Raw genomic sequence first — 27,569 nt, 5'->3', positions numbered from 1 at the left:
TAATATTTGTGATTTGTCAGAAGGATCAAACTCCAGCACCACTGACGACGAAGCCTCATTAGCGCTCAAACACTAGCCTAATGTCCTAATTAGCAGCTGAAGGGAGGGAGCTGTACACTGGAAGCATCTTCTCCTCTCTTCAGTCTGATAACGGCTCAGAGAGCACTAATGCATCGTCTGAAGCGGTCAGCAGCTTTGAGGATCCTCTGTCCACTCTCAGTGACGTCTGGGACAGGAGGAGACTCAGGCTTCAAATAACACCATTGATCCACGTCACACAAGATGCAATCACTCAACTTTATTGATCAGTCGGCATACACGTCTTTCACTATTACACGTAATAGCAGCGATATCTGACGCTCAGCACTGGCCCAGAAATAAATCAGTTAGTGTCGATTTCTGGATTGTTTCAGAACGTTTTATATTCAGGTATTATATTCAGTGTGAGTCTTGTGATGGCTGATGGAGGGTCTTCCTGTGGAAAAGCTGTGCTCTAGGGAAGACAGTTTTACATATTTGACTGATGTGTATATGTGCGTGTTTAATGAGATGTTTCCTGTGTGTGGGATACGGTTTGTTTCATCTCAGCATGGAGATGTATTCTCATTTTCAGATCCACTGTATTTTTCATCATTAATTGATTCCCTTTGAACATTATGACAGGAGTTATCCGATTCTTTCATAACAGAATCACACAACACAGCTCTCAATTAATCCAGCCGGGTGTCGTTGTGGGACAAAAGGAAAAGACAAGGATGGAGCAGTGGGGATGTTAATAATGACTAAACTGTTTATATCGAACGTACCAGTAATTGCTCTGTTTTACCACTGTGGCCAAGCCTTGTGCATCTGATATTGCACAGAATACAAGAAAAGAAAAGCTAGAGGTTTCTAGAATCAGAGCTAAATGAACCGGGAGAATCCAGGATCATTTCATGTGCACGTTCATGTCATTAAGTGTTTCCAAATGCACAGAAGCCCACAGAGGTTCTTTATTTTATTTTAATATGTTCCTTGAGCTTGTTCCTTTTCAAAATGGCTATTTTCAACCCTAATTCTGACAAAAACACTGTTTTGGTGGTGAATTTCAGTCACTGCATCTCTTTTTTATTTGATTTTCTAATAGTTGTATCTCAGACAGATATTGTCCTCCGAACAAACCCCACATCAATGGAGAGATGATTTATTCAGCTTTCAGATGATGCATACATCTCAATTTTAAAGATGGACCCTTAAGACTGGTTTTGTGCTCCAGGGTCACAGATGTCGTGGGGTCATGACCTGTCTGATGGTGTGTGTTGACAGAAACTCCACGTACTGTATGAAGGTGTCCATGTCTCTGACGGTGGAGGAGAGCGAGGAGGGACTGTGCTTCAGCAGCCGGATACGGTATCAGGAGAACGCCGAGGTCACCAAGAGCAAAATGATCAGCTGCCCTGACATCGATGACTATCTGGCGCCCTACAAGCAGCCCATCATGACCTGGTACAAGGTACAGACTCACATCTCACACCGCATGAGAGGACCGGGATGGCTGCTTTGGGTTCTGTCTCCTACACTGTAAAAAAAAGAGTTAAAAATGTACAGTATAAAACCAGCTGCTGTGGTTGCCAGAATTGTTTTACGGTTTAAACTTAAATTTACATTTAAACACCATCATTTCATTAACTGATAATATACTTTTCCACTTCCAAAAACAGTATTCTACCATAAAATTACAAGTTATGTCCAATGCAGTTTTCACTGAATATAGCAGGGCAACTTACTGTTAAGCCTTTAACAGGTTTTTACTGTAGAATTTTTACAGTCTTTTACGATTAAATTCATGATAATTGTTTTAGCCATAAACATGATCTAACCTAAACCAGAAGAGTTTGGTTCAAACCAGATGTAACACACTTACCTGGAGGTTTCTAGTGTGTCTGAAGAACATGATTAGCTGGATCCGGTGTGTTTTATAAGGTTTTGAGCTAAACTCTGCGGGTTTGGAAACCCCTGCCTTAAACCATGTGGCTTTGAGAAGAATAGATGCTTTTCTTGTTAGTACACATTGTGATGTTTTTCTGTGGGCGGAGCTTAGGTGGAGGCAGAAAGATTCCTCTGACCGCTTCACTAACATAGCTATGAAGTCTGTTAGCTTGTTTTTCTAACAATAACGGGAGAAATTCAGAGTTTAGCTGCATATGTAAGGTCTCTCACTGTCCGGGACCACGTTATTTGAAAGGTTAACTCTAACGGATGAAACCCGATTGGCTGACCTGTACTCACTCAGAGGATGGACGATCTGACTGAACATTTCAAATTTGACATCCAAAGGCACAATTGTATATTTTGTACAGTTTTTAGTATCTCTTATTCTGTGGATTTTTCCAGTTTCACTCCACTTGTTACCGTGTGTTTCTGTCACCACAATGATCGCAGAGCTGCATGAAATTGGTCTATACTGTTCTAGGATCAACAAACCTACTTTTCTTTCAGAACGTCTTTTATGATGGGTTTGAAATGTGTGAGTGTGAGCCGTGAAGGGTGGTGTGTTTCCACAGGAGTGTGAGAGGAAAGAGTGGAGAAGCTCCATCATCATCAACACCACCAGCCTCTGGATCCCGGAGGTGCAGAAGGACGACGGAGGGAACTACACCTGTGAACTCAAATACGGCAGCAGAGTTGTGAGACGGACCACAGAACTCAAAGTCACAGGTCCGTGTTCAATCTCCTTCAGATCTGAGAGAGCAGACAGAACCTGTTCCTAATCAATAACAGTGTCTACACTGGATGTGTCGTGTTGTGTTGTGTTGTAGTGTAAAGTGTTTTATTGTGTTGTGTTGTGTCGTGTCGTGTTGTGCCTGCGTCTGAATGTGCTTGTGCTACGTCACGAAACCATCACTGGGTCTGGAGCGTTGGCCTTGACTCGTCCAGTGCAGACAGACTCAAACAGATGAGTTCAATGCAATTTATACAGAAAGGCAAGAGCAGCTCTGTACACATTTCTGCTAGTTTTTCTAACCTTTTAAGACAACATTCAGACTGCTGTGGCTTTATTTGAATTAGTTTTTCACACATCAGGAACCACATTCACAAAATATTATCACACTACTAAGGCTACGTTCACACTGCAGGGCTTAATGCTCAATTCCGATTTTTTGAAAAAATTAGATTTTTTTGCAAGGCCGTTCACATTTCCAATTAAATGCGACCTTTTGTGATCTCCTGTGTGAACGTGAAATGACCCAGAAGTGACCCGCATGCGCAGAAGAGTACTCAACGCTCAACGACGTCACTCGTTGTTTGCGGAAGTAGCTAACGTTAAACATGGATGTTGTCAACAGCGGAGCTCATTTTGCAATATTAAAGTTATTTTCCCAACGGAGCCAGCACAATTACAATCTTCTCGTTTTAAGAAGAAAATTAAAAAGAAGGAGGAGAGCAAGGTTTTAGTCCATGGTGTTTTGTGGAGCAGTGTTAGCAACGTGGGTACAGAGAAACGTGTGGGTGCGGAGTCGCAGCCAGGAGTGGTGGGATACTGATGTGAGTGGCTTCACTAATACAGAATTCATCAGTTTATCTTCTCGTTCCCGCTTACTTCAATGCAGACGCATGACGTTTGTAGCGTATCAATAACGTACGGGTCAGATACATGTGAGCTGGCCGTTCAGACGGAGGTCGCATTTCAAAAGATCGGATACGTATCGGATTCAGGACCACATACGCAAGTGGCCTGGGTCACATTTGAAAAGATTGGATCTGTGTCGTTCAGACTGTCATGAAAAGATCAGATACAGGTCGCATGGGGCAAAAATATGGGAATTGGGTCGTTTCAGCCTGCAGTGTGAACGTAGCCTAAGAGTTCTCCTAAATAGAAGGAAAAGTTTTAGCTAAGAGTTTCTCTTAAAACTTTTACTAAGGAATAGAGAGAAGTCTTCAGCTCAGAGTAAGGGGGCGGGGCCGAGCTCGTTGCTATGGATGATGTCAGCATTCTCATTAACTAAACACACAGTGATTGGCTGATAGTCTCTCTCAGAGATTTATTCATAGAAATATTGTAGAGCGCAATATTATGTTGCCATATTCAAAGAAAGATTTGAAAATGCAGGCTAAGTGTCACTAATTAAACAAGTAAATGTTCAGCTAATTGTCAGCCTCTGCGTCTTACATGTGTGCTTCTCAAAAATAATTAGTGAATATTCATATAAACAGCCTTTTAATTAACAGAGTAGAATAATCATGGCTGATAGTAAGACATGCAAACATAAAAGAAAACCAAACTGGACGCGAGAACAGCTATTACTTCTTGCCCAACTGTTAATTAAAAAAAGGATATAATCAAAGGAGAATCTGGGAATGGGATAACCTCCAAAACCAAAAAAGATACATGGGAAGATATATGTGTGCAAATAAATGCAATGTGTTACTAAAATGTTTATGTTGGGAGGCAGATTTCTGGAAACAGCTAGTTTAGGATCGTTTGTGGTTTAGTCTTAGTGACTCAGGACTCCTCTTTACTGCTCCTAATCCTTCACAGATTCAGCAGCTAGATTTAGTGTTAAAACACTTTGTAAAATACTCCTGGAGCAAACATTTATGAGTCCTAAGTTTAGGACTGACATGGCCATTATTTGTAATCTTGTAACGTGTAATCTTGTGTCTGTAATGTGGCCTCAGATGATCTAGCTCATGATCTAGCACACATGTCTAACAGCAGATCTGTGGTGTTTGAGCAGCAGTAGCGTGTCTGTCAGCCCCGTGCCTGGAGCCCATGTTTGAGAGCGAGCTCTTGTTCAAGCCTCCAGTCCTTCAGCCTCTTCTGTGCACATATATCCAGGATAAACCAACAGACTGCACACAGCAGAGGAATCAGAAGAGAATCTGCTTTCACGACTTGTGTCTGGATAATGTGACCTCGCTGTGTCTTTCTAACGCTCCCTAAGGCTACACAGCACTCAAGTCATCTCAGGCGCTCTCATTACTACAGTATACATCAATCATTAGAAACATCTACGCTTACACATCAGCCTAATCACTTCTTGATCATACAGTATTACTGGTGCATGACCATAATAACCCAATGAAAATGAGCATACTGTACATGAATGTGTCCAGAGCCGGTGCCTTCAACATTTCACTGTACAAATCCCACCGAACAATGAGTCAATGATGCATGTATGATTGATTGCAGCACAGCCATATGAAGCAGATGTTAGATGTTCACAAACCACTAAACGAGAACACCTGAAGTTCTAAAGTGCTGATCTGAGAAAGGTTGACTTGCATATGCTTTCTTAAAGATGGATATGCATAATCCTGGAAGAAAAAACTTTTCCCAGTCAAGCAGGTGGAGAGAGATTGTAAGAGAGAAAATAAGAGCATCTGTGTGCTGCAAGTTTGTGTAAATCCACTCAGACGCGTTCTAGCCGGGATGTAAACGGTCAGGACTATTTCCATGTCACATGATAATGGGAGCTGAGACAGCAGTTCGTCTGCTAACGAGCGTTCACCATCAATGAACGAGAGGCTTGTTCCAGCTCATCTTCTGTCAGCGCTCGACAGCAGCAGAACACATTTATCTCAGTGTCGCTCTCATCCTCCGCACACATCATCCTCATCATCAGCACGTGTGGGCACAGACTGTCACGCACCTTTATTGTTCTGCCCAAGTGCCAAAGGCAGATGATTTGTCTCTCTCAGACGCTGAAGGGCTCTAAAACTCAAGAATATATCAAGAAATAACAAACCTAATTCAGTTACCCAGCTGATTTGGATCAAGATCTTGCAAGGTTTTGCAAGAGAAGAATCTTTACACGCTGCTGATCTCAAATACCACACAGCTCTCAAACTCTAAAACATCATCATCATCAAGTGAAAAGTCAAGTAAAGTTGGCTCTTGTAAATAAATGGTTTTAGGAGAGTTTATTAAAATCACTACATTAATTAAACTGACACTTTATTGTAAGGTTTCGCTTGTAATACAATAGCTAACACAAAATAATACTTTTACAGCATGTAGTACTCTTGGTTATTGTTTTCATCTTCATAGACTCATTTTCTTTCTTTCTTTTTAGATTAACATCAATTATAAACATGAATTAACAATGAACAATGTATTTATATAATAAATTAATAAGTATGTTGTGATATCAACAAAATCCTTTATTATACCTTTAATTTAATTTACATTTAGTCATTTAGCAGACGTTTTATTCAAAGCAACTTACAGATGATAATAATAGAAGCAATTAAAATCAAGAAAAGAGAAATGATATAAACAAGTCTCAGTTAGCTTAACACAGTACATGAAGCCAGATTTATTATTATTATTATTATTCTAGAATACATTGTTTAAAGAACAGAATTAGAATAGAGAGTGCTAGAGTTCGAGGGTCAAATGAAGATGGTATCGAGTTCCTCCAGGAGGAACAGTTCATTTCAAAGTCTGTGAAAGTGATTCTGTGTTTCTATGGGATGAACAATAAAGAGACATTCACTTACAGAACACAAGCTTCTAGAGGCACAGAAGTCTGAAGTTATGAATTTAGATAAAGGGCTGCAAATTAAGTATAATCTGGATCATTTAAATGCATCACTGCACTGGATATTTCAGTAACAGGAGCAGACAAACATGTATGATGTTCATTATAGTTTGATGCTAAGAGTCTTCATGAAGCGTCCTGATGAGGATCCAGCAGGAGAAGCTTCATCTCTCACAGACTGCTAACACATCAGTAAACTCAGCCCGGAGATCCAGCAGATGAGCTGCGTTCTCATGATAAAACATGGATCGGGTGAGAGCTACACAGCCTGCGGTGAGAGCTTGAGCTGAGCAGATCTTTAAACAGAGACATGCAGACGAGTCACAGACACTGCTTCACATGCAGACACTCCTGTAGGCTGATTCCCTCAAAGGATCCACTTTTTAAATTCATATTTTCAGTTTGTTTGTAGCTTTACTCTTTGAGGAGGTATTACTCTTGTAGTTGGAAAAGATCTAGTAATTCCTGAGGGTGGAGTTTGATCTGTTCGACTGGATGTTTGAGTCGTTTCACCCGTTCCTCTTACCACATTCTCTTCTGTGTTCATGAAGAAACTGATTTACTCTTTTATTTCAAAGCAGAACATTTTCAGTGCATCCTAATCTATCTGAAACAATCTGTCCTGTTTAGTATGCAAGAACTAGATTAAAGTTAATGCATCACAAATCAGAGTACCATGAATATGAGCTGGTGATTGGGAAAGATACTAGCCTCAGTTTATCCTAGCAGACGGGAAAATATCTACACAATGAAAGTTGAGATTGAGCAGTAAATGTGTGTTTGTCTGCAGTCTGTGTGACGTGAGTGTTGATGGTGTTAGTTCATCTCACAGATGTGTGCTCTGTCGGTCAGGGCGATGTGTTTTGTAAGTGTTTCCACACACAGCTGAAGATTGCTGAACACGAGTGTGTGCTGAGCTCATGTGGAGTGTGCTGACAGACAGACAGTCAATACACATTAGAGCGCTGTCAAAATCATTTACTTCTGATTTATGATTCACCACTAAAGGAACCAGTGTGTGTTCAATAAATAAGCACAGATGAATGAAGCACACACACTTTTCCATGGATAACACGTGGTTTGGGGAATTCTGACCGATAAATGAACTGGTTTTCCATCAATAAAGCATTCAGTAAACATCAGCAGATTTCTTTTCCACCTCCTCAAACTCTGCCTTTAGTAGTGTTTACAGTAATTACTGTATAATAATGTATTTACATGAAATATCCTGCTTGATGTTGTACAGTTTGTTTTACTGTATATAATAAAGGAACTTACCATAACCAACAGGTTTTTACCCTGGCATGGCATGTTACCATTAAAAGTATTATTATTTTTTGGAGAACGATGAGCAGGAAACAGTTGATGAGCTGACAGATTTCCTGATGAAGCCCGCTGCGGCTCTCTTATCAGCTCTGATGGTCTCCAGATGAAAGCCAAAGATTTATTCTCACTCAGTAATGAGCTGGATAATTAATTTTTGCCAACATCCATCACATTCTCAACAAGGCCATTGTCTTGAAAATTGCTCCTCAGCCGGGTTGGCAGTAGACGGAGGAATGTGAAGTGACAAGGAGCGTAATGAAGCGTGGGATTATTCAGACACACTTTATTAGAAAAGCTAATAGTTTCTCTAGTCTAACTCGTCGTGTAATAAATGGAACAGAAAGCATACGCTGAGGTGATTGACTTACTGAATGTGTAAATACATCAGAGCCAGACGTTATTTAAAATCAGGAAAAACGTTGTTTCTTTGTGCATTTTTATGATGTTTAAGACACTTTTATAGCTGTTATCCAATCTAATAGACTACAGTAGTTCACATCAAATGGCTGCAAATGACTTTTATTATGTCATGTGCTTCATGTGGTAAGAAATATTATTTCTTGTTCATGTTTGTCTTCTTTATATGTTGGGGTGAAGTATGACCTGGCCGTATCCTTGAGTTATTCTGAGATCTCTGTAATCTCACACGCAGGGGATAGAGTGGACTGTGACGGCTGGGATTGTCTTTCGTTGACGTGTGTGTTGTGTCTAATGTGACACTACCGCAGACTTAATTAGACCGTCTCTAGGGAACAACTGTGTGTGCAAATAACGGCTTTGTGAAGTTCTGATTAACATCTCGGCTCATGACTCTCATTAACACACACACACACACTTATCCAGATGGAGACACACACATCCAGCTGTGAGACTAGTTTCCCGCTAGCATGAACACACACAGTCATAAAACCATGAGTTTGCACGTAATGTGTTGGCTCCTTTATTAATCATGATTTACTGTATGAAGAATATCATTTGTAAGTGGATAAATATTTACCTGGCGTAGGTCTAGTCTCAGGGGCTGATTACACGACGCCAGTTCAACTGAAAACAGAAAGCTTTTGTGCGTTTAGCCAGTGATTCACACAACAATGCCATTTCAGGGGCCCAAGAACACAAACTCTTGAAAATGAGCACGTTTTTGAAAACAACACTGTTGCTGTCTCTGTGTAAACTACAAAAACATGAATTTGTGCAAACAGTGTGGTGGCCAAGATCCCTGACCTCTGCCTTTATGAAAGTCTAGATCTACCTATTGAAGATTGATAGAAGAAGACATCCCAAATTGTACTTCCATTAGGAGGCCTTTTATTTAGTATTTTAATTAGTGGTCATGGCTAATTCAGAATCAGATTTTCTTTTTCTTTTTTAACTAGCAGACTGGCTGATTCTGATACTGATATTTAAATCAAACTTATTTATTGGCTATTTGCTGTCCTTAAAAAAATAAAAAAATATATATCTGTAGCAATTTTAAATTAGAGACAGCCACTGCATATTAACCATGATCAAAACAAAGATGCTACACACGTTTAACACAACAGAATGGTCTGACTTTATGTATTTTATTTATTTATTTTACTTTTGCTACATAAAACATATCGGCATGAAACAGCAGGTGTGAATGAGGCACAGATACACTCTCTGCCAGCAGGTGGCGCTTATGAACCAGCCGAGATATAGCATTTCCTTGTTTACAGCTGTAAACACAGCAGAGCAGCACTTCAATTAAAGGGATAATGTACATTCTCTCAGAATAAACCCCAACAGGGTGATCAGGACTCCAACGCAAAACAGAGGGGTCTTGTATCAGCCTGAAGGGGTTTATTCTGAGATAACAACCAGCTGGATGTACATTATCCCGATAAATATTTTTGAACGCAAAGCTTCCGTGAAGACAGCAGTTGCAGGCAAGCAGAAAGTTAAAACTAAACGGACATTTAAGGGAAACGGTGCAGTCAAACCACTTATTACACAACATCTCACCACAAAAATAATAAGACTTAAGACAAAAATGTTTTAAAACCTTACCAGTTTGTTAGTTCTCTTATAATCCATTACAGGGTACAAAACAATCATAGCAAAATGGCAGAAGCTGCGTTTGTATGAAACGAGTGTGAGTCTGTGATACCAGGAAGACATAATTAAATAATTGTACACCATTTTGAATCCAGTTTTAATATTTTATAAGCTAAAAAAATGCAAAGCTTCCACCAAGAAAAAAATAGTTGAAGCTAGAGCTCAGCGCAGACTGCTGTTACTCGGATGAGCCTATGTTATTAGCTTTGACTGGTCGTTATCCAGGGATAACATACCTCCGAATGCCACGACTGACCAATCAGAATTAAGTATTCCACAGAGCCGTGTAATAAACAGAGATAAGAGGAGAAGAACATAACATTGCCATTGATTGGTTTCTCATGACAATGATACATTAATATGACCCCACACCATGTTCTTCCTATATCTTAACCATCATGAACAGTGAGCTTGTTCTCTGCCAGCTGCAGTGTTTTCTCCTCTTCACACTAGTCTTCAGCGTCTCTGGCCTCTGTTAACATCCTGTGCGTGATCTATTTTTCTTTATCGCTGTCTCAGTAGCTATCGAAAATAACAGAAAAATACAGTACCAAGAATAGAGAAATGAAATGCATTTTTTACTTATTTTACTGTTATTTGCAGGATCTACTGGGACAGTGATAAAGACCTGCCAGTCGATCGTGATCAACAGATGAATGCACTCGTGCAGACAAAGTGACGTCACCAGCAGGAATAATACAGCGTGTTAGTCGTAAACACAGATCCGTGTGAATGGGGATCACTTTGACAATGTTTACATCTGTATGTGACACTTTTAAAAAACACAAAGGACAAGCTCGTCTGTTATTAGTATGTTGTTTCCATGTAAACACACCCTCAGTGTTCTAGTTTTGTCCTTGTGTCATTGTTTTCATGGTTTTTCAGTACATCCTCCAATGGTTCCGTTTTACTTTACTTCCGCTTTACTTCGGTTTTCGTTTAACTGTGTGTTTGTTCTCTCTCTATGATTAAGTTCTTTTGTATGATCTCAGCTCTTCTTTTCTCCTGCAACCAACACATGACACCCGGACATTTTAATATTGTGATAAATATCCCACCACGTATCAAACCACGCACACAATGATGTTTCATGAAGAACTCACAGCAGCATTGTCCCTGTCAGATGTCATGTCAGCAGTGTGTGTAGTACTCATTTTTACCATACACAGGCTCAATAGAAATATGTGTCCTTTACATACATTTCTGTAAAACTAAAAATGCGTACAGATACATACAAATCACTGCAGTTTCCAGTTGAAATGACCACTAGAGGCAGTAAAACTCGGACAAATGTTATTCCGTTTCACACAAAGTATGATTTTCAGGGCCAGAGATTCAGTTAAGAAAGCCTCATTTCACACACTTCCTTGTACAAGTATTATGTTATGGCTTCAAAATGATTTCACATACTTCCAGACTTAAAAACTTGTACTTTTGAACATTGTAAAGTTTGTAACACAGTAGTTTGTTCAGTAGCTCACATGACATAGCATTGCACTTGTATTGAAGCGCTCCGGGACAAATTCTGTAAAATCTTTCCATTGAAATGTGGTTTGTTAAAATCGGACAGTATTTGGTCCTTTAAAGTTGTTCAAATGAAGTTCTTAGCAATGCATTTTACTAATCAGAAATTAAGTTTTGATATATTTATGGTAGGAAATGTACAAAATATCTTCATGGAACATGATCTTTACTTAATATCCTAATGATTTTTGGCATAAAAGAAAAACCTATAATTTTGACCCATACAGTGTATTGTTGTCTATTGCTACACATATACCTGTGCTACTGATGACTTATGCATTCATTGACACTATCAGGTGAGTTTGAGTTTTGGTTTGGTGTAGGGTGTTGGTTATCTTCCCCCAAAAAATAGAGCATTCATTTTTTAGTGACACCAGACATCTGAATTCTAAACTGCTCCAATACCTGAAGCAATGTAATACAAACACAACAATATGTGCCTGTATCAACGTAATAAAAATCACTTATTCAACACACACTTTAGAGACACTCACTGGACATTTCACTGAAGGAATTTACACTGTTTTTACAGACACAAGACATCCCCAATTATCAAAATGCATCTTTTTTCAGATTCAGTTCTTTCATGAGATATTTTCACAAAAAAAACTATGCACAGGCCTAATTAGTGTTAATAGCGCAAAGCAGAGTGTGAGTGTTTGGCTGATTGTAATCTGACTGAGTGAGATGGGAAGCAGATGGAGATGCTCTGGAACTGCCAAAAAAGTGTTTCTGAAGTGGATAGTTCCAGCTCTCAGATCTGACCGGATGCCAGCTTCTTCTGCCAAAAAACTTCCTGTAATAATGTTAAAATCAGAGCAAGGCATGACCCAGAGCAGATTATTGCTTTATGATAGTGCAGTTCATGCCACCACTGATGTGAAAGGTGAAAAGTAAACGCAAAGTCACAGATAAATGAGCTTTGGATGCGTCTCAGCTGGCTCCCATTAGGTACACTAACTGAGTTTTCACTTTCACTCACAGTTCATATCTTTGGAGGCGTTCATTTCTTTGATTGTATGCCAGTTGGAAAAATATGTTTTAGTTTACTGACTTTCAACCTCCCAGAACAAAATCACCTGAACATCTAATGAAGCTGTGTGTGGTAGATCTACTGTGAGTGACAGATCTGAAATAGTTGAGGAGTGATCAGTATTCTATTTATTCATGTATTTATTAATTGATTTATGTCTATGGAGTTAAATCAGGGCCACATATAGTAGTGGCAAAGGAAAATGAAAGTATTGAGAAAAAGTAAATGTGCTTTTTGTGAACCAACATAAAGACTTAAAAAATATAAACGAAATAAAGCAAAAGCAATGATTTTGCAACATATTTTCCATTGCCATAGCTCCTAATTCATTTGCAATGCTGATTTTATTCAGCATTTCAGTCACTTTCTGGCATTGTTTTGAAATGTGTAGAAGTCAAGGGACAGGGGCTTGTACAACAGACCTGGAATTGATCAAGGCACCGTTTGAGCAGAGGCGTGTGGGTGGATCGTTTCCTTTTATTGACTTGCAATAAAACATGCATGGTTTTGTTTTAATAACTATAGGAGTATTTACAGTGTTTGCTCAAGTTAATAAGGTTTCTAACATGCTACCATGAACATCTGCTGTTTATTTCTCTCAATGTGCACACTTTTATAGCATTAAAATACAGTATGTATTGTTTTGATAACTAAATCTGTATTAATGTGAATGTTTAAAATCTGTGAACCTGGAGTTGCATAAAACAGAAAGCATGTTGAACGGGTTTAAGTAAGTTGTTTTTTAGGCTGTAAGGTTACACTACACAGCATGTTGTACAGTTGTGTGGTGTGAGTGAGTGTGTGAGAGAGAAACATCACAGCAGTGGATACAATCGTAAACAGAAGCACATGACAGACAAAAGCACTTTCCACTAATGTTTTTCTGCTTTGGGAATGCATGGTGATTCCCTTTCAGTTTGACTACGTTTTAATTGCTCCATGAACAGATGAGACAACTGCTCTTCCTGTGCTGTGAATATTACTCAGCAGATGTTCATCTGACATGTGTGCAATTAAGAGCATGAAAAATCAATACAGACTAACTGTTCAAGACAATTACAAGTTGTGTTGATTGTTATGAGAGCACTGGCAATAATTTGGTGGAACTGCTGAGAAATGTTGGGACATATATACATTGTTCTTTTGTGAATTAATGTAAATGACATGGTGTGCTGCATTCATATTTCAAGTAAATCTTATCGTACATAGATACATTACTCCAAGTCTTGATTTAGATGCACTGTGATGTGACAGTCACATCAGATTCCTTCAACAGCCATGAATTCACGAGTTCATATTTACTTTAATGTAAATTCAGTTATATTACTGAGCTGGATTCTGCTCTGTAGCTTTTTTACTTCAGGTAACTGTACCATAGTTTGACAAATGGCTTTTGCAATGGCTTTTATAACCTTTGCATATTGTGCAGAAGGATATAATTATCTGTATGTACAATTAAGTGACCTCAATTAAAGTGTTTTAATGGATTTTTGAGCTCTGGAGAACTTCCCGACCGCACTGCTAAAAAAAGATCTGATGGTGAACATGGTCATACAATGAAATTTACATGAAAAAAAGTTTAAAAAATCTCAGTAAATGTCTGAAGAAATGTCTCAGGGCTTTTGTCTATACACTGGAGGTCAATGGTCACTAAAACTGGTTACTAACGTTCTTCAAAACATCATAATTTCTGCTCCACAAAAGAAAGAAAGTTGCATTTTAATTCAGAAAGGTAAAGAAATATGCTTTGCACACCTCCCATAATGTATGATTGCAATGATGGAGCAACAGATTTGGTGTAAAAAAAAAAAGAAAAAACTTAAAAGTGGATTGTTTTGTTTAAATATTGTATAAATTGATGAAGTGGTCATGAAGTGTACCCAGTGTTGGGAAGGTTACTTTGGAAATGTAATAGGTTACAGATTACAAGTTACCCTGTTTAAAATGTAATAGTAGCGTAACCTTTTCAATTACTTTATTAAAGTAATGTAACTAATTACTTTTGAGTACTTTTTGATTACTTTTCTAAATTTGTGAAAATTAAAGAATAATAAATAAAAGCATATACATCAACTTAAATACAGTTATCTAATAAGCATGTGACATATTCTGTGTAATAAAATCCTAAACATTGGTGTTTTTTTGAAACTGCTGTCTCTTTGTATATGATGATAGTTTTCTCAAAATAAGTAAAATGCACATGAAGTGACACAGAGCAGTTCTAGAAATTATGTTTATGTGCTCGTGTACTCCTATATTGAGGCAGCAGAGGTTGAAAACACTGCGAGCTTCAGTAGGCCTATGTGTAGTAAATGAAACCATGTCTTTGCCATTAATTTACAGGAGGGCGGACTGGGAAAAAAATTCAGACTGGAAAATTCAAACTCATACAAACAAATTCATGGACAAAACTATTTTTTATCTATTTTAAATCTTTAATTTGGGGACATGCAAAATAATTAAAAGTTCTCTCCTGAACTGCACCTTCACTTCCATTTTTCTCTTCAGTCTCTTTATTTTGCCCTGTTATGCATCTCTCTCATGACTTTAATACTCAAGATTGAACAAAACTATACAATACTCTCTACAATACTACAATATCTTTATAGAAAAATCCTATATATAATCCATATTTTTCCCTTACAAAAGTTAACCATGCTTTTATTAGCCTATATAAAAGTAAAATAACCTTGAGTAATTTTTTTTTTTTTTTTTTTGCAAATGGATTTGTATTTATTTTTAAATAAATACATTTGTAAAATAATTTTACATTTTTGGTTATCACAGTTAAACAATAGTAACCATTTTCTCTGGATTTATAGTTAAATATTAAAATGTAAATTTTCGTAAGGGTTGTGTTGTTGTCTGTCGTAGCTCCCCCTAAACCTATGAAAAAAATCTGAATTTTTTTCAGCTAAATTACTACTGTAACATTACAACAGATAATAATGATGTCCTTTATATAGTATTTTGAGTGATGACTGATGAGCAACGTGCTGCTGCTTGATTAAATAAATAAAAAAACAAAGACAAAAAAGCATCTTTACAGATGAAACTGACCTGAAACCCTGAACAGTATAGTTCTGCTTCTCTGCTCCAGCTGTCCACTCTATTCTTTCTTTCTTTCTTTCTTTCTTTCTTTCTTTTTCTCTCTCTCACTCTCTCTCTCTCGCATTGATTACTCGGAGTCTGATCCAAACCGTTTTGCGGAGGCGCAGAGAGCGCGCGAGTCATGACTAACAATTCATGATTTATTAGAGATTTAATTATCAAATGGCGGATTCGCAAATGATCGCTTTAGTACATTCGGCAGGCAATTATACAATAATGATATTAAATAGTGAGGAGGAGCAGGGAACGGGGGACTCCTGCCGGCTGGCCAAAACTGGAGGAGCCGTCGCCGTCCACCGGGCGGCGGAGAAGTGTCGTGCCATCCGCCGAGGGCCGTCCAGTGCCACCGCGGAGGAGATTGCCCAGCTGGTGGAGGGCTGAGCAGCAGTGCATCTGGGAACTGGAATTTTTTTTTTTCCTCTCTCCCCTATCTCGTCTCTGTCGCTCCTCCTTCCATCTCCTTTTCTCTCGCCTCGTCTGTCCTACCCCCAGGTTCCCGCAGGTCCCCGTGAGCGGAACGCAGTCTCATGGGTACCCCCTGGCCTGCGAGGGGCGATGGGGGTATGTGACGAGTGGGGCGGGGCTGAGAGACGTGGGAACAGGAGCGAGGCCGGTGGAGTGATTGGAGATGAACGACACCTGTTCAACCCACCAGTCTCGAGTCCCACGCAGGAGATGGAAGTATATAAAACTGGAGCGACGACAGTGAAGGACGAGAGAGGACCAGGCCTGGTTTCTAGTTTGTGTTTTGATTTTTATTTGTGCGCGTCAGTCGTCCGTGAGGGGCTGATGCGCTGTTTTGTCTTTATTTTGATTATTAAAGTTTAATTTGCTTGTCCGCCGGTTCCCGCCTCCTTCTTGCCAAAGATTATGAAGATTTAATTCATTACACTCGTGCTGTGGCTATTTTGAGTATCGATTGGCCTGCTGAGAAAAAGGTTGAACCGCAGAAGAGCAAGTTAGATGAGCACTTTCTGCGAACAAAGCCACCACTTCCACGCCGGAGCCTGCCTTTGTTCCTTTTTTCCTTTTTTGTGTAAATTGTGGGCAAAGCCCTTTTCGTCCCGCCTCTTCATTCCCACTTCTGATCACTACAGCAATGTAGCAGAGATGAGTGAGCACGGCTATAAGGGCACCAAACTAGCTGCTCTGATTTCACCAGAGGTCAGTCTCGAGAGACTGATTCCTTTGTAGACTATTTGGCAATGTGGAAACTACTGCCAAATGTGTCTCAATGGGTCCTGCACACTGTAGAGAGAGGCTACAGAATCCAGTTTGGTTCTCCTCCACCTCAGTTCAACAAGGTTATTCCCACGCTGTTGGGTCCAGAGCAGGCTCTGGTCATGGAACAGGAAGTGCACACTATCCTGAGGAAGGAGTTCTACAGAGTCGAGAGTCCGGGTTCTACAGCCGGTACTTCATAGTTCCAAAGAAGGATAGAGGGTTGCATCCCATTTTAGATATTCGTCTATTGAACCGCTCAGTCAAGCGACTGAAGTTCAGGACGCTCACTCTCAAACAGGTCATGTCTCAGATCAGGTCTGAAGACTGGTTTGTCATGATAGATCTAAAAGACGCATACTTCCATGTCTCCATTTTTCCCACCCACAGGAAGTTCCTGAGGTTCACTTTTGAGGGGCAAAGCATACCAGTATCGGGTTCTTCCCTTCGGTCTTGCACTCTCAACCCGCACTTTCACAAAGTATGTGGATGCAGCTCTGGCTCCGCTGCGACTCCAGGGCATACGCATACTGAACTATATCGATGATTGATTCATTTTAGCTCAGTCAGAGCAGACGGTGGTTCAACAACGAGATGATGTTCTAGACCACATTAGAGAGAGTGGGGGTTAAGACTAAACGCCAAGAGAAGTGTGCTTTCTCCATTACAGAGGACCACTTATCTAGGCGTGGTGTGGGATTCGATCACGATGCAGGCACGAATGTCACCTGCTTGGATCGAGTTGATCCTCACCACAGTCGCGAGAGTGAGAGAATGCCGGTCACTCACTGTAAAGCAGTTTCAGAGATTGCTGATCCAACTTGATACCTCTTGGCGACCTGGGAGACGTCGCACTGTCCCCTCTGGTACTCTCTGACTCACCCAGCTCCACTGGGGGTGGATGCCATGGTATAGACATGGCCGAGGCTTCATCTGTACACTTTTCCCCCAATTGCTCTGCTCCCGGGAGTTCTGGAGAGATAGCACCAGGACAGGGTCTGTCTGCTACTAGTAACCCCATTCTGGCCAGGCCTAGTATGGTTCTCTGACCTGATTTCCCTCCTCGATGGCTCTCCCTGGGAGTTTCCCATCAGGAGGGATCTCCTCTTACAGGCGGAGGGCACTATAGTATACCCCCGCCCGGAGCAGTAGAAGTTATGGGTGTGGCCTTAGACTTTGCGGCCGGTCTGGCCAAAGTGTTCCTCTACCCTCGAGTGGGGAATGTCCCTAAGGTCCCTTCTTCTACATCATGGCCTGTCATACTCCAGGCCTTCAGTCATGCTCCCTTTAGGAGCCAGACCAGAAGAAGCTCAATTGTATGTGTCCTGTGTGAGCACTGGACACATTCGTCCACAGAGCTGCCCTGTGGAGAAGGGTGGACCAGTTATTTGTTTGTTATGGTCCCCCTGAAAGAGGTCTGCCCACTAGAAAGCAGACTCTCAGTCGGTGGATAGTAGATGTAATTTTACAGCCTACAACTCCTCTGATTTCCCCTCACCCCTTGGGGTCAAGGCTTACTCCACCAGAGGTTTGGTGGCTTCCAAGGCCTTCCTATGAGGTGTCTCTATGCGGGACATCTTTGACGCTGCGGGTTGGTCCTTGCCCCTAACCATTGTCAGGTTCTATGGACTAGATATGCGAGCCACTCCAGGCTCCTCTGTTCTCTGGCCCTAGTTGTGCAGTTTTCCCACACTAGACAGTGATTTGTAAATCTGGCCATGTGGGCATTCTCGTTTCCAAAGCGTTCTCCCCGTCTATGTTTTTCACCTGTCTATGACGTCTCGCCCATCCATTGGTCTGTTTACACACATGATTCAGAGCCAGTCATGCTTGAAGCATTCCCAAAGCATTCTCCGACGCAGCGTCTCATTCCATCGAGTAACCATGGTTACATGCGTAACCTGAGACTTTAATAATAAAAGTTAATACTTGTTCAAAACAATCACTTTTTTTCAAGTTTGTACTATTTATTTTATTTAATATATGTCATTTAAATGTTTATTTTAAAATTACAGAAACAAAATTATTTGGTAAAGTAAAGATTCTGAAAGCACTGAAGGAGGCTCCTTAATAATTTAACATAGCTTTAGAGTAGAGACATCAAATATGTCAATAAAAAATATGATATTTCTAAAAATGATGGTTCATTTTAAAAACGGTAATTATCTCCCAGATGGACACCCAATTTAATAAATTATATTTCCCATCTGAATCTAACTATTTCATGTTAACAAATGAAAAAGTCAGCAAGCTCTTTATTATGTGCATTATTGTGCCTTTAGCGTTTTTTTTTTTTTTTTTTACCTCAAATACCACATTTTGCAAGTTCTTCTGGTATGTTGCATTGCTGTCATTGATCGTGTCAGTGATCAGCCACAGGTGATTTTTTTGTAACGTAAAATGTGCATTTAGCACCTGTTATACTCTATAAATGTTACATATGAAATTAAATCTGTGACAGTTTATGCCACACTTTCACCTTACATTTTTTCAGTTATTTAAGTTCATCATTCAAGTATTTCAAGTGATTTTTTTATGTGCACTTGAACTTTCTGTGTCAAGAATAGAATATAGTGCGCAAGTATGCAAATTGGGACACAATATTGAGATATTGTGATTCAAGGCAATATCATAGATCATAACTGAAAGTGAGCGAGAGAAAGTTGATGAGAGCCCCAGTATGTCTGTGAAAGAATGACTCAGACTGCAGTAGAGAGCAGCGGCTCATGAGAGCTGCTGCAACACCAATCCACTTCCAGAACTTTAACTGATTAACTGATTTCCTTCAGTCTGAGAAACTGAACTGAAGATATTTGACAAATGCTTCATATTTCGAATGTTACCCAGAAATGATTCAGCTTCCAGAAGAGAGAGAGAGACACACTGGAAACCGAAGATTTCTTCAAAAGTTAACTGCATCGGTGAGAAAACTAACTGATCCAGTTGAAAACACTCGGGTTCCTCAGGGCTGATCACTCCTACCACAGATGACCTCCATCAGCTCAGTCCTGGCAGTAGAAAACATCTTTTCTGATCAAGCAGGCAAACCTGAGAACTGGCTTCTGCGAAGCGTCTTGACATCACGGACATCCAATCAATCAATGTGTATTTCTCCCTAAGCCACAACAAGTTCAGAAAACAACTTTTTTGTCCCTCAGTAGACAAAATAACGTTTGTATTACCATTCAAAAGTTTATTTATTTATTTTTAAATAGATTGGTCAAAAGTGACATTAAGGACAGTTATTGCAACGAGTGAGGCGTGACAACAAAGTGGGAATCCAAATGCAAGTCTTTAATAAGAGTTTAGTCAACCAGGCGTGGTCAATATGGAATTACATTTGCTTCAATAAAAATGAACGAAACTTTATAAAACTGAACGTAACTTTTTCAGAAACTATCAAAAATATGCCATTACAAAAGAAAAAAAACCACAATGAAAATGAAAAAATTTAACACAGTTGTACAAATGTAACAGGCTCTTCAAATATGCTTCATTTTTGTTAATGTTTTTCAAAGGTTTGTTTTCGCTGATCATTTACATTTATTCATTTAGCTGACGCTTTTATCCAAAGCGACTTACAATTGCTATATATATGTCAGTGGTCGCACGCCTCTGGAGCAACTAGGGGTTAAGTGTCTTGCTCAGGGACACATTGGTGTCTCACAGTGGATTCGAACCCGCGTCTCTCACACCAAAGGCATGTGTCTTATCCACTGCGCCAACACCACCTCACATCATGGATGTGATCATAGATTCTGAATGCCACAGATTTCGCTTTTACTTCGCAGTTTTTCGTTTGGAGTTTTGACACAAACTCCTTGTGGGGGCGGGGTTAACAGTGATCTACTCTGATTGGATAGTGAGCTTTTGATGGACAGGTGCTCTCTGACCGGGAAGTACAGACACCACTTAGTGGCGCCAGAAAGTGGCGCGCATATTGGAAAGCTCTCGCGGTGATTTGTATTACTAAATATGTAAATAATATTTGACCTTCGATCGTCTCAGTCTGTAAAGATGAGCTCTTGTCCTTCAAGGCAGCTTTAAGTAAGCTTGTGTTACTGAATGACAATAATTACCCGCAACAACTGTTGCACACTGTAACATCAAAATCTTGTATCGATGTTATTGGTTACTTCAGTAACACAAGCTTACTTCAAGCTGCCTTGAAGATCAAGCGGAGGAGGAAGAAGATGCTGCTCCATGTCTCTCCTGTGAGCTCATCTTTACAGACTGAGACGATCGAAGGACAAATAATATTTACATATTTAGTAATACATGGCACGACCTATTGCATACAAATCACCGCGAGAGTTTTTTTTCTTTTTTTTTATTAATGCAGAGAACAAAAACATACAAAAGTATAAACATACATCACATAATATCAACCACAAAAAAAACAATAAAGAATAAAATAGAACTAAAGAAAAGAGGGCCAAAATCTAAACAAAATCACACATGATCAAAGGCGGAGCAAATTCTAACAGTCCTTTCTTATTAGATACTGAGATTACATTCAAATAGTTTTCCATTTCTTTTAGAAAAACAGAGAAGACAGGTTTACAGTTGGAGAATTTGCATTTGTGAATGTGAAATTTGTTTAGGAAAAAAATGTAATTAATAACAAAACTGATATTTTCGTTTGTGGGGTCATAATACCCAAATATAATGTTTTTCATACGTATTGAGAAGTCTGGCAAAATCGTACTGTTGGGGTATTACAGTTAAAACCCAAGGACCAGATATGTCGCAATGAAGACCAGGAGTCAGAGATGAGTTCAATTAATAATAATAATTTGACAAACACACCAATATCATCCCAAAGTTTCTAAGTGTAGTGACATGACCAAAATAGTGTAGCTACAGTTTCTTCAGAACTCGAACAAAAATAGGGTGTAAGATCAATGTCAGATTTAAATCTTTGTATAAACTTCTTTACAGGGTAGAACCTGTGTATGAGTTTAAAATAAATTTCTTTCACTTTGTCTGTGAAAAATAATTTTTGCGGTAGAGACCAGATTTAATCACCACAAGAGCTTTCAATATGCGCAGCGCACGCCACTGAGTGACGTCTGTACTTCCCGGTCAGAGAGCACCTGTCAATCAAAAGCTCACTATCCAATCAGAGTAGATCACTGCTAACCCCGCCCCCACGGGAACTTTGTGTCAAAATTCCAAACGAAAAACTGCGAAGCAAAAGCGAAGTCTGTGGCAATGCATTCAGAATCCATGATCAGCGAAAATCTTTGAAAAACTAACAAAAATGAAGCATATTTGAAGAGCCTGTTACATTTGTGCGACTGGGTTAATTTTTTTCATTTTCATTGTGTTTTTTTTTTCTTTTGTAATGGCATATGTTTGATAGTTTCTGAAAGATTTACGTTCAGTTTTATAAAAGTTACGTTCATTATTATTGAACTAAATGTAATTCCATAGGTCAACATCAGTAAACAATAGCGGTGTAACGGTACGCAAAAATCACGGTTCGGTACGTACCTCGGTTTTAAAGTCACGGTTCGGTTCATTTTCGGTACAGTAAGGGAAAGAAATGCAAACATTAAACTGCAGGTTGTTTATTACTATAAACTTTTTTTAACAATTTGTTTACACTTTTTTTAAATACTTTTTAATAAAATATATATAAAATAAAAAAAGAATAAGAAATAAAATACTACTGCAAAGTTCTTCACTAAATAAAATACTCTCAGCCTCAAACCAATATCATATAATAAAATATAACGAAAAATATAAATAACTATGATTACAGTGCAGCATTACCAATTCCTCAGATTTCGTTATAGCATTGGACCGATCTGAATTAAGAGCAAAGGTATGTTTAAATGCCGATGTGAGCTGCGTTTGAATTACAATCGTTTTTTTCCTAGCTGTAGTGATGTTCACACTCGCGTGATGCCTTTTGAAAACCATAGGCCGGTGACACACTGGCATATTGCACCTGTCAAACATAGTCTAACAAAAGGAGCAGTGCGCTAGCGCCGCGTCAGGCACGATTCTGGCGCGCTGCTACTGTAGGTGACATAGAGGGAGGCCGCCGAGAGACCAGGGCTCCTGTCTTCATGACAACAATATCTATACTTCATGTTGAGCATAAATATAAAGCCTACTGTTAAAAGACACCGTCAACAGTATTGACGGCAAAATAGACTATGTTTGACAGGTGCAATATTTGAAAATGAGAATTATTAATTTATTTTTTAAATGACATTTATATCTGAATATATGTCAACCTATAGACTTTCAAACATCAAAGTGTCATGAATTAATATGTATTTGTGTACAAAATGACATATAAACATATTTTCCTATTCTATTTTGCCTGGAAACGCTTCCAACACGCTTGCGTGTCGCATGAAAAATGGGTGCCGGTTCTATTTCTAGCATGCAAGCGTTTTCTGCGCGGCTCGAGACGCGCCTGAGATGCGCGTCTCACGCAGGCTGTCTGCAAGCTCTAACCTGTTAAGATGGGAGCCGAATTAAAAACGGACATGCCACGCAGCTGAGACGCTTGCGCCACGCATCCAGTGTGTCGCCGGCCTTAGAATCAGCTGCAGGGCGGGATTTGCGCTGAACGCGGAGACTTCCGCCACTTAATATGTCCGTTTGGAAACACGAAAATGTACTTATGTTCCGTACACAAAATATTGCATTCGGTCATTCGGTACACAGGTGCACCGGACCGAAAGCCCTGTACCGAAACGGTCCGGTACGAATACACGTACCGTTACACCCCTAGTAAACAATGATGGCAGTGAAAAGGCAAAAGATTAATCCAGATAATCAGGTGATGGTCAGGGCAGGCAGCAAAGCAATCATAAACAAGAAAACAGTCCAGGTCAAAACACGAAGGCAAGAAAACAGAAAAACTAGAAACACAGAAACTTAAAAACCATGGAAGAGCTATACAGCATTCAATCACCAGTGAAGAGAGAGTGTTTCTGTGCTAGTCCAACTAATTTGGGGCATCTTTGAACTGGTAATGAGTACTGATGAGTCCGGGAATGGCAAAAAATGCCTGTATCAGTATCAAAATATCAGTTAAGGCATGAAGTTACCAAAAAGGCTATTAAAGCTGCCTTAAAACTGTACATACATGTAGTATATTATATATGAGTTACATTAAGAAAATGTCTCTGAAATAGTTTTCAAAACTGACCTGGAGCATCCTACCACTGTCTCCCTCATCTAACACACCCGATTCGACTCATTAGTAGACACTGAAATGGGTCAGAATAGGTAAAGAGACTAGAGCGAAAATATGATGTGTGTCAGAGCTGTGTCAAGTTCAGCAGCAGCAGCTCTTAAATTAATAGCAGCCAAAATAACCTAATAACCAGCTGCTGTGATGTCTATTCATTAAGAACAAAAGAATATGAGATAAAATCAATAACTTTTTATAGCTTTAAGGATCGATCTGTATTAAGTTTAGAATTTAGTGTTTGATAACTTTGTTCAGTCTCTGTATATTTCTGCTGAGGGGCACAGGTAGCGTAGCTAAATATGACATTTATTATAATGGGATTGTTTTAAGTTCACTTAAATTAGAAGTTATTTTTAAAGTCTTATAAATGTTCAAATTGATAGTTCTTAATTATAATGTAATGTTGAATGGCTATGGTAAAAATTAAGGGGGAAAATTTGTTATATGGAAATCTATATTTATTTAAATCAGTGATACTGGCTTTCAGTCATAAAAAAAGATGTGATTAAACAAATATTAATTTCAAGGTTGAATGTAAAATCAATGCAATATATAATAATATAAAAAAAACTTTAATGTTAGGTGGGATTAATTTCAGAAAAAATATGTATTATTAATTAGTTGTTTTTGTTGTTTTATCGATTGACAGCACTAATATCTATCTATCTTTCTATCTATATATATCTATATATATATATGAAGGCCTGCTGATATATAGAGGCAGGTAATTCGAGTCCTTTCCCTCTGTGTGAACTGCAGTGTGCTGATAACAGTGCTCTAATGGAAGCCCTGCCATCTCATTTTTCTCTTAATGACAGATAGAAATGAGGAAATAATCTTAAATAATTAAACTTTGAATTTTCTGATAAAAACTTCCTGAGGATGCTGGAGTCCATCACTCATTTGCTGCTGACTGACCTTTAGCAGATCTCTGCTGAACTGTATGTGAAGCATCGATGCTTACCGCTCTCGCCGAGCCCCTTCAGCACTGCTGCAGTCGTTGAGTGAATAGCCCTTTAACAAGATGTGCCTGAGTAAAGCGGCTAATGTAATGAGGATAAACCCCCTCTGTAGGCGACGAGGTAACACTATCCATCAGCGTCCGCTGCCATCAGCACACAGCCGGACTCCTGCGGAGAAAACAACAGCTGATTGATGCTCTCTTTGTCTGCTTCACCTACAGCTTCCCACCAGCGCCGCCACTAATGATAATCTAGCACCAAGAGAACGCTACAACAGACACTTGATTTATCCAGAACCATTTTTTTTTATCTTTCACCGGATTCATTCCTGATCATTAATGTAACCTTGCTGATGAGAATTCAGTCATTGAGTTTGTTCACATCTATGGTTCTTTAACCTGCAGAACCTGCAACCTACTCAGAAAATAAAGTGATTCTGGAAAACAACTCAGGCATTCGTTTTTAATAACAGCCATAAATTATATGGGGAGCGTGCCATTGAGAATTAATACAAACTTTATTGTCATGACATCTAATTTACATGAGGAGGGGATGTAATTAATCTACAGGCAATGGAAGTCAAATCCCACAGCCCCTCAGAGTCTGACACTGGCTCTGGATTCAGTCAGAGTTACTGAACACTGCTTTATTTGATGATGCTCCAGAAAGACCTGTGACTGTCTTAAATTCATTCTAGTGTTAGCTCTGTCATTGCAGCTCAAGGTTGGGTCTTACAATACCGGTTTACTATGGTAAAATCACGTTTTATATTGGAAGCAAACATTCACTTGTGTTTCAGTGGATGTGAGCCAAGTGAGAGTTATTAATCTCATTGACCATAAATGCCATAAAATCAACCGATTCATTTCATGAGTTCAATATGTATTGATTCAGTAAAGATTTATAAACCACTGTACCTCTACTAACTTGTAACATCTCCAGCTTTGTCTGGGGCTGATTTGGTTTAGACCTTCTCTAGAAAGAAGCGGTTTGTTGTTTTCTGCTCTGAAGTCAAGCTGCATTGGCTGTAATCTAAAATGACATGCCTCTCAATGACCTTCGACACAACAGGTAGCACTAATGGAGCAGTAATTGCCCACCTCTGATGGAAACCGGCATCATTACAGCCTTTGGGAACTGAATTGACTTGTGTTTGCTGTTGGACACACTGAATGCTTTTAGCAACTACAAGCTTTACAGGGCTTTGGGCTATTCACCATTTTAGCATTTGAGGCAGAATTGCAGCTTGATTGTGTGATTTGTAAGACGGGTCAATGTTATCTTCACTAACTGAAGGTTTCTGTATGTGATCCCGTCACGCTCTTGTTCTTCTGTCACATTGATTTAAGGCAGTTTTCTGTCAGTTTGTAACAATAAAAACTATGTAATCTTCTGGAAGAAGGAGGCGGGAACCGGCGGACAATCAAAGACTTTAATAACAAAATAAACACTAAACAGCGCAACAGCCCCTCGCGGACGACTGTCATGCACAAATAAAAAGCAAACACAAACTAAAACCCAGGCCTGGTCCTCTCTCGTCCTTTACTGTCGTCGCTCCAGCATCTCCTGCGTGGGACTCGAGACCGGTGAGTGTCGCAGGTGTCGCTCATCTCCAATCACTCCACCGGCCTCGCTCCTGTTCCCACGTCTCTCGCCCCGCCCCACTCGTCACATACCCCCCCCCCTAGAAAAGGACAGAAGATGGCCACACAAACACATGTGGGAAAGGTGTAATCCTATGCAGCAGATGTATGTGTACTCATGGTCAGATGATCCAGTAATGAATGGAAAGGTTTCCAGTCCGTCTGCATGAGGACTCTGTTATTCTCCCGCAAATGCTGAGAGATCAAATGCTGTGTAATATAATTTCAGCTGCTTACACACAAAATCTTTACTTGTCACACAGTTTCTGAAAGCTGACATTCAAACAGCAGAAGCACACACCAAATCTGTAAAACCAAACACTAATTCTCAGACTTTTTTTTAATTAATATCATGGTAAAGGTGTTTGCAGATGTTTGCTTTTGAGATGTGTTTGTGATATTTTGAATGCAGTGCTTTATTTATCTTTTGAAAGAGATGCGAGGCATTTTGCATGTTGTGTGTGCAATTCTTGGATTTGTGTGTAACGTTTGGGAAAAAAGAGCAAAAGTAAAAACTGTAAAAATAAATAAATCCCTTTAAGAATAATATCTTTCTCAGTATGTGATTTGAAGTTGTCCATGTCCCAGGCATTTGAGAAAATGGCCAAATGAGTGGACATGTTAAACGCTGGGATGAGGAGCAGTTTTATCTGCTCCATACAGAGCTTTAGCTTTAGGACAGCTGACTCTACACATCACACGGCCAGATAATAGTGCACAGGATTGATTCTGTGAAGTTCTCTACTCAACATTCTCCAGTCTCCAGATGTGTAGTCACTGGAGCACATACAGCTTGCACATATATTGTGCACCCATTTACATTCATTAATTAATGCATACACATTTATGAAGCAAGTTGTTGAAGTCCATTTTAAGTGCAAAGTGACTCATATTTACTTCTTAGTGCATCAGTGGAGTCTGTGGTCA

The 27,569-nt window shown here is 39.5% G+C and overlaps 1 protein-coding gene across 1 annotated transcript in view; it reads left to right on the top strand.

The window, feature by feature from the left end:
- Nucleotides 1-27,569, top strand: part of LOC132110031 (X-linked interleukin-1 receptor accessory protein-like 2) — a 226,021-nt gene that overhangs the window by 132,060 nt on the left and 66,392 nt on the right. Inside the window, exons 3-4 of the mRNA XM_059516613.1 lie at nt 1,306-1,492; nt 2,544-2,697. Coding sequence (XP_059372596.1) covers nt 1,306-1,492; nt 2,544-2,697 — 341 coding nt within the window. The remainder of the gene's footprint in view (nt 1-1,305; nt 1,493-2,543; nt 2,698-27,569) is intronic.

The sequence above is a fragment of the Carassius carassius genome, chromosome 29, assembly GCF_963082965.1.
Source record: "Carassius carassius chromosome 29, fCarCar2.1, whole genome shotgun sequence".
NCBI classification, from domain to species: Eukaryota; Metazoa; Chordata; class Actinopteri; order Cypriniformes; family Cyprinidae; genus Carassius; species Carassius carassius.
The sequence above is the reverse complement of the archived record's forward strand: the minus strand, read 5'-3'. Positions and strand labels throughout refer to the sequence as shown.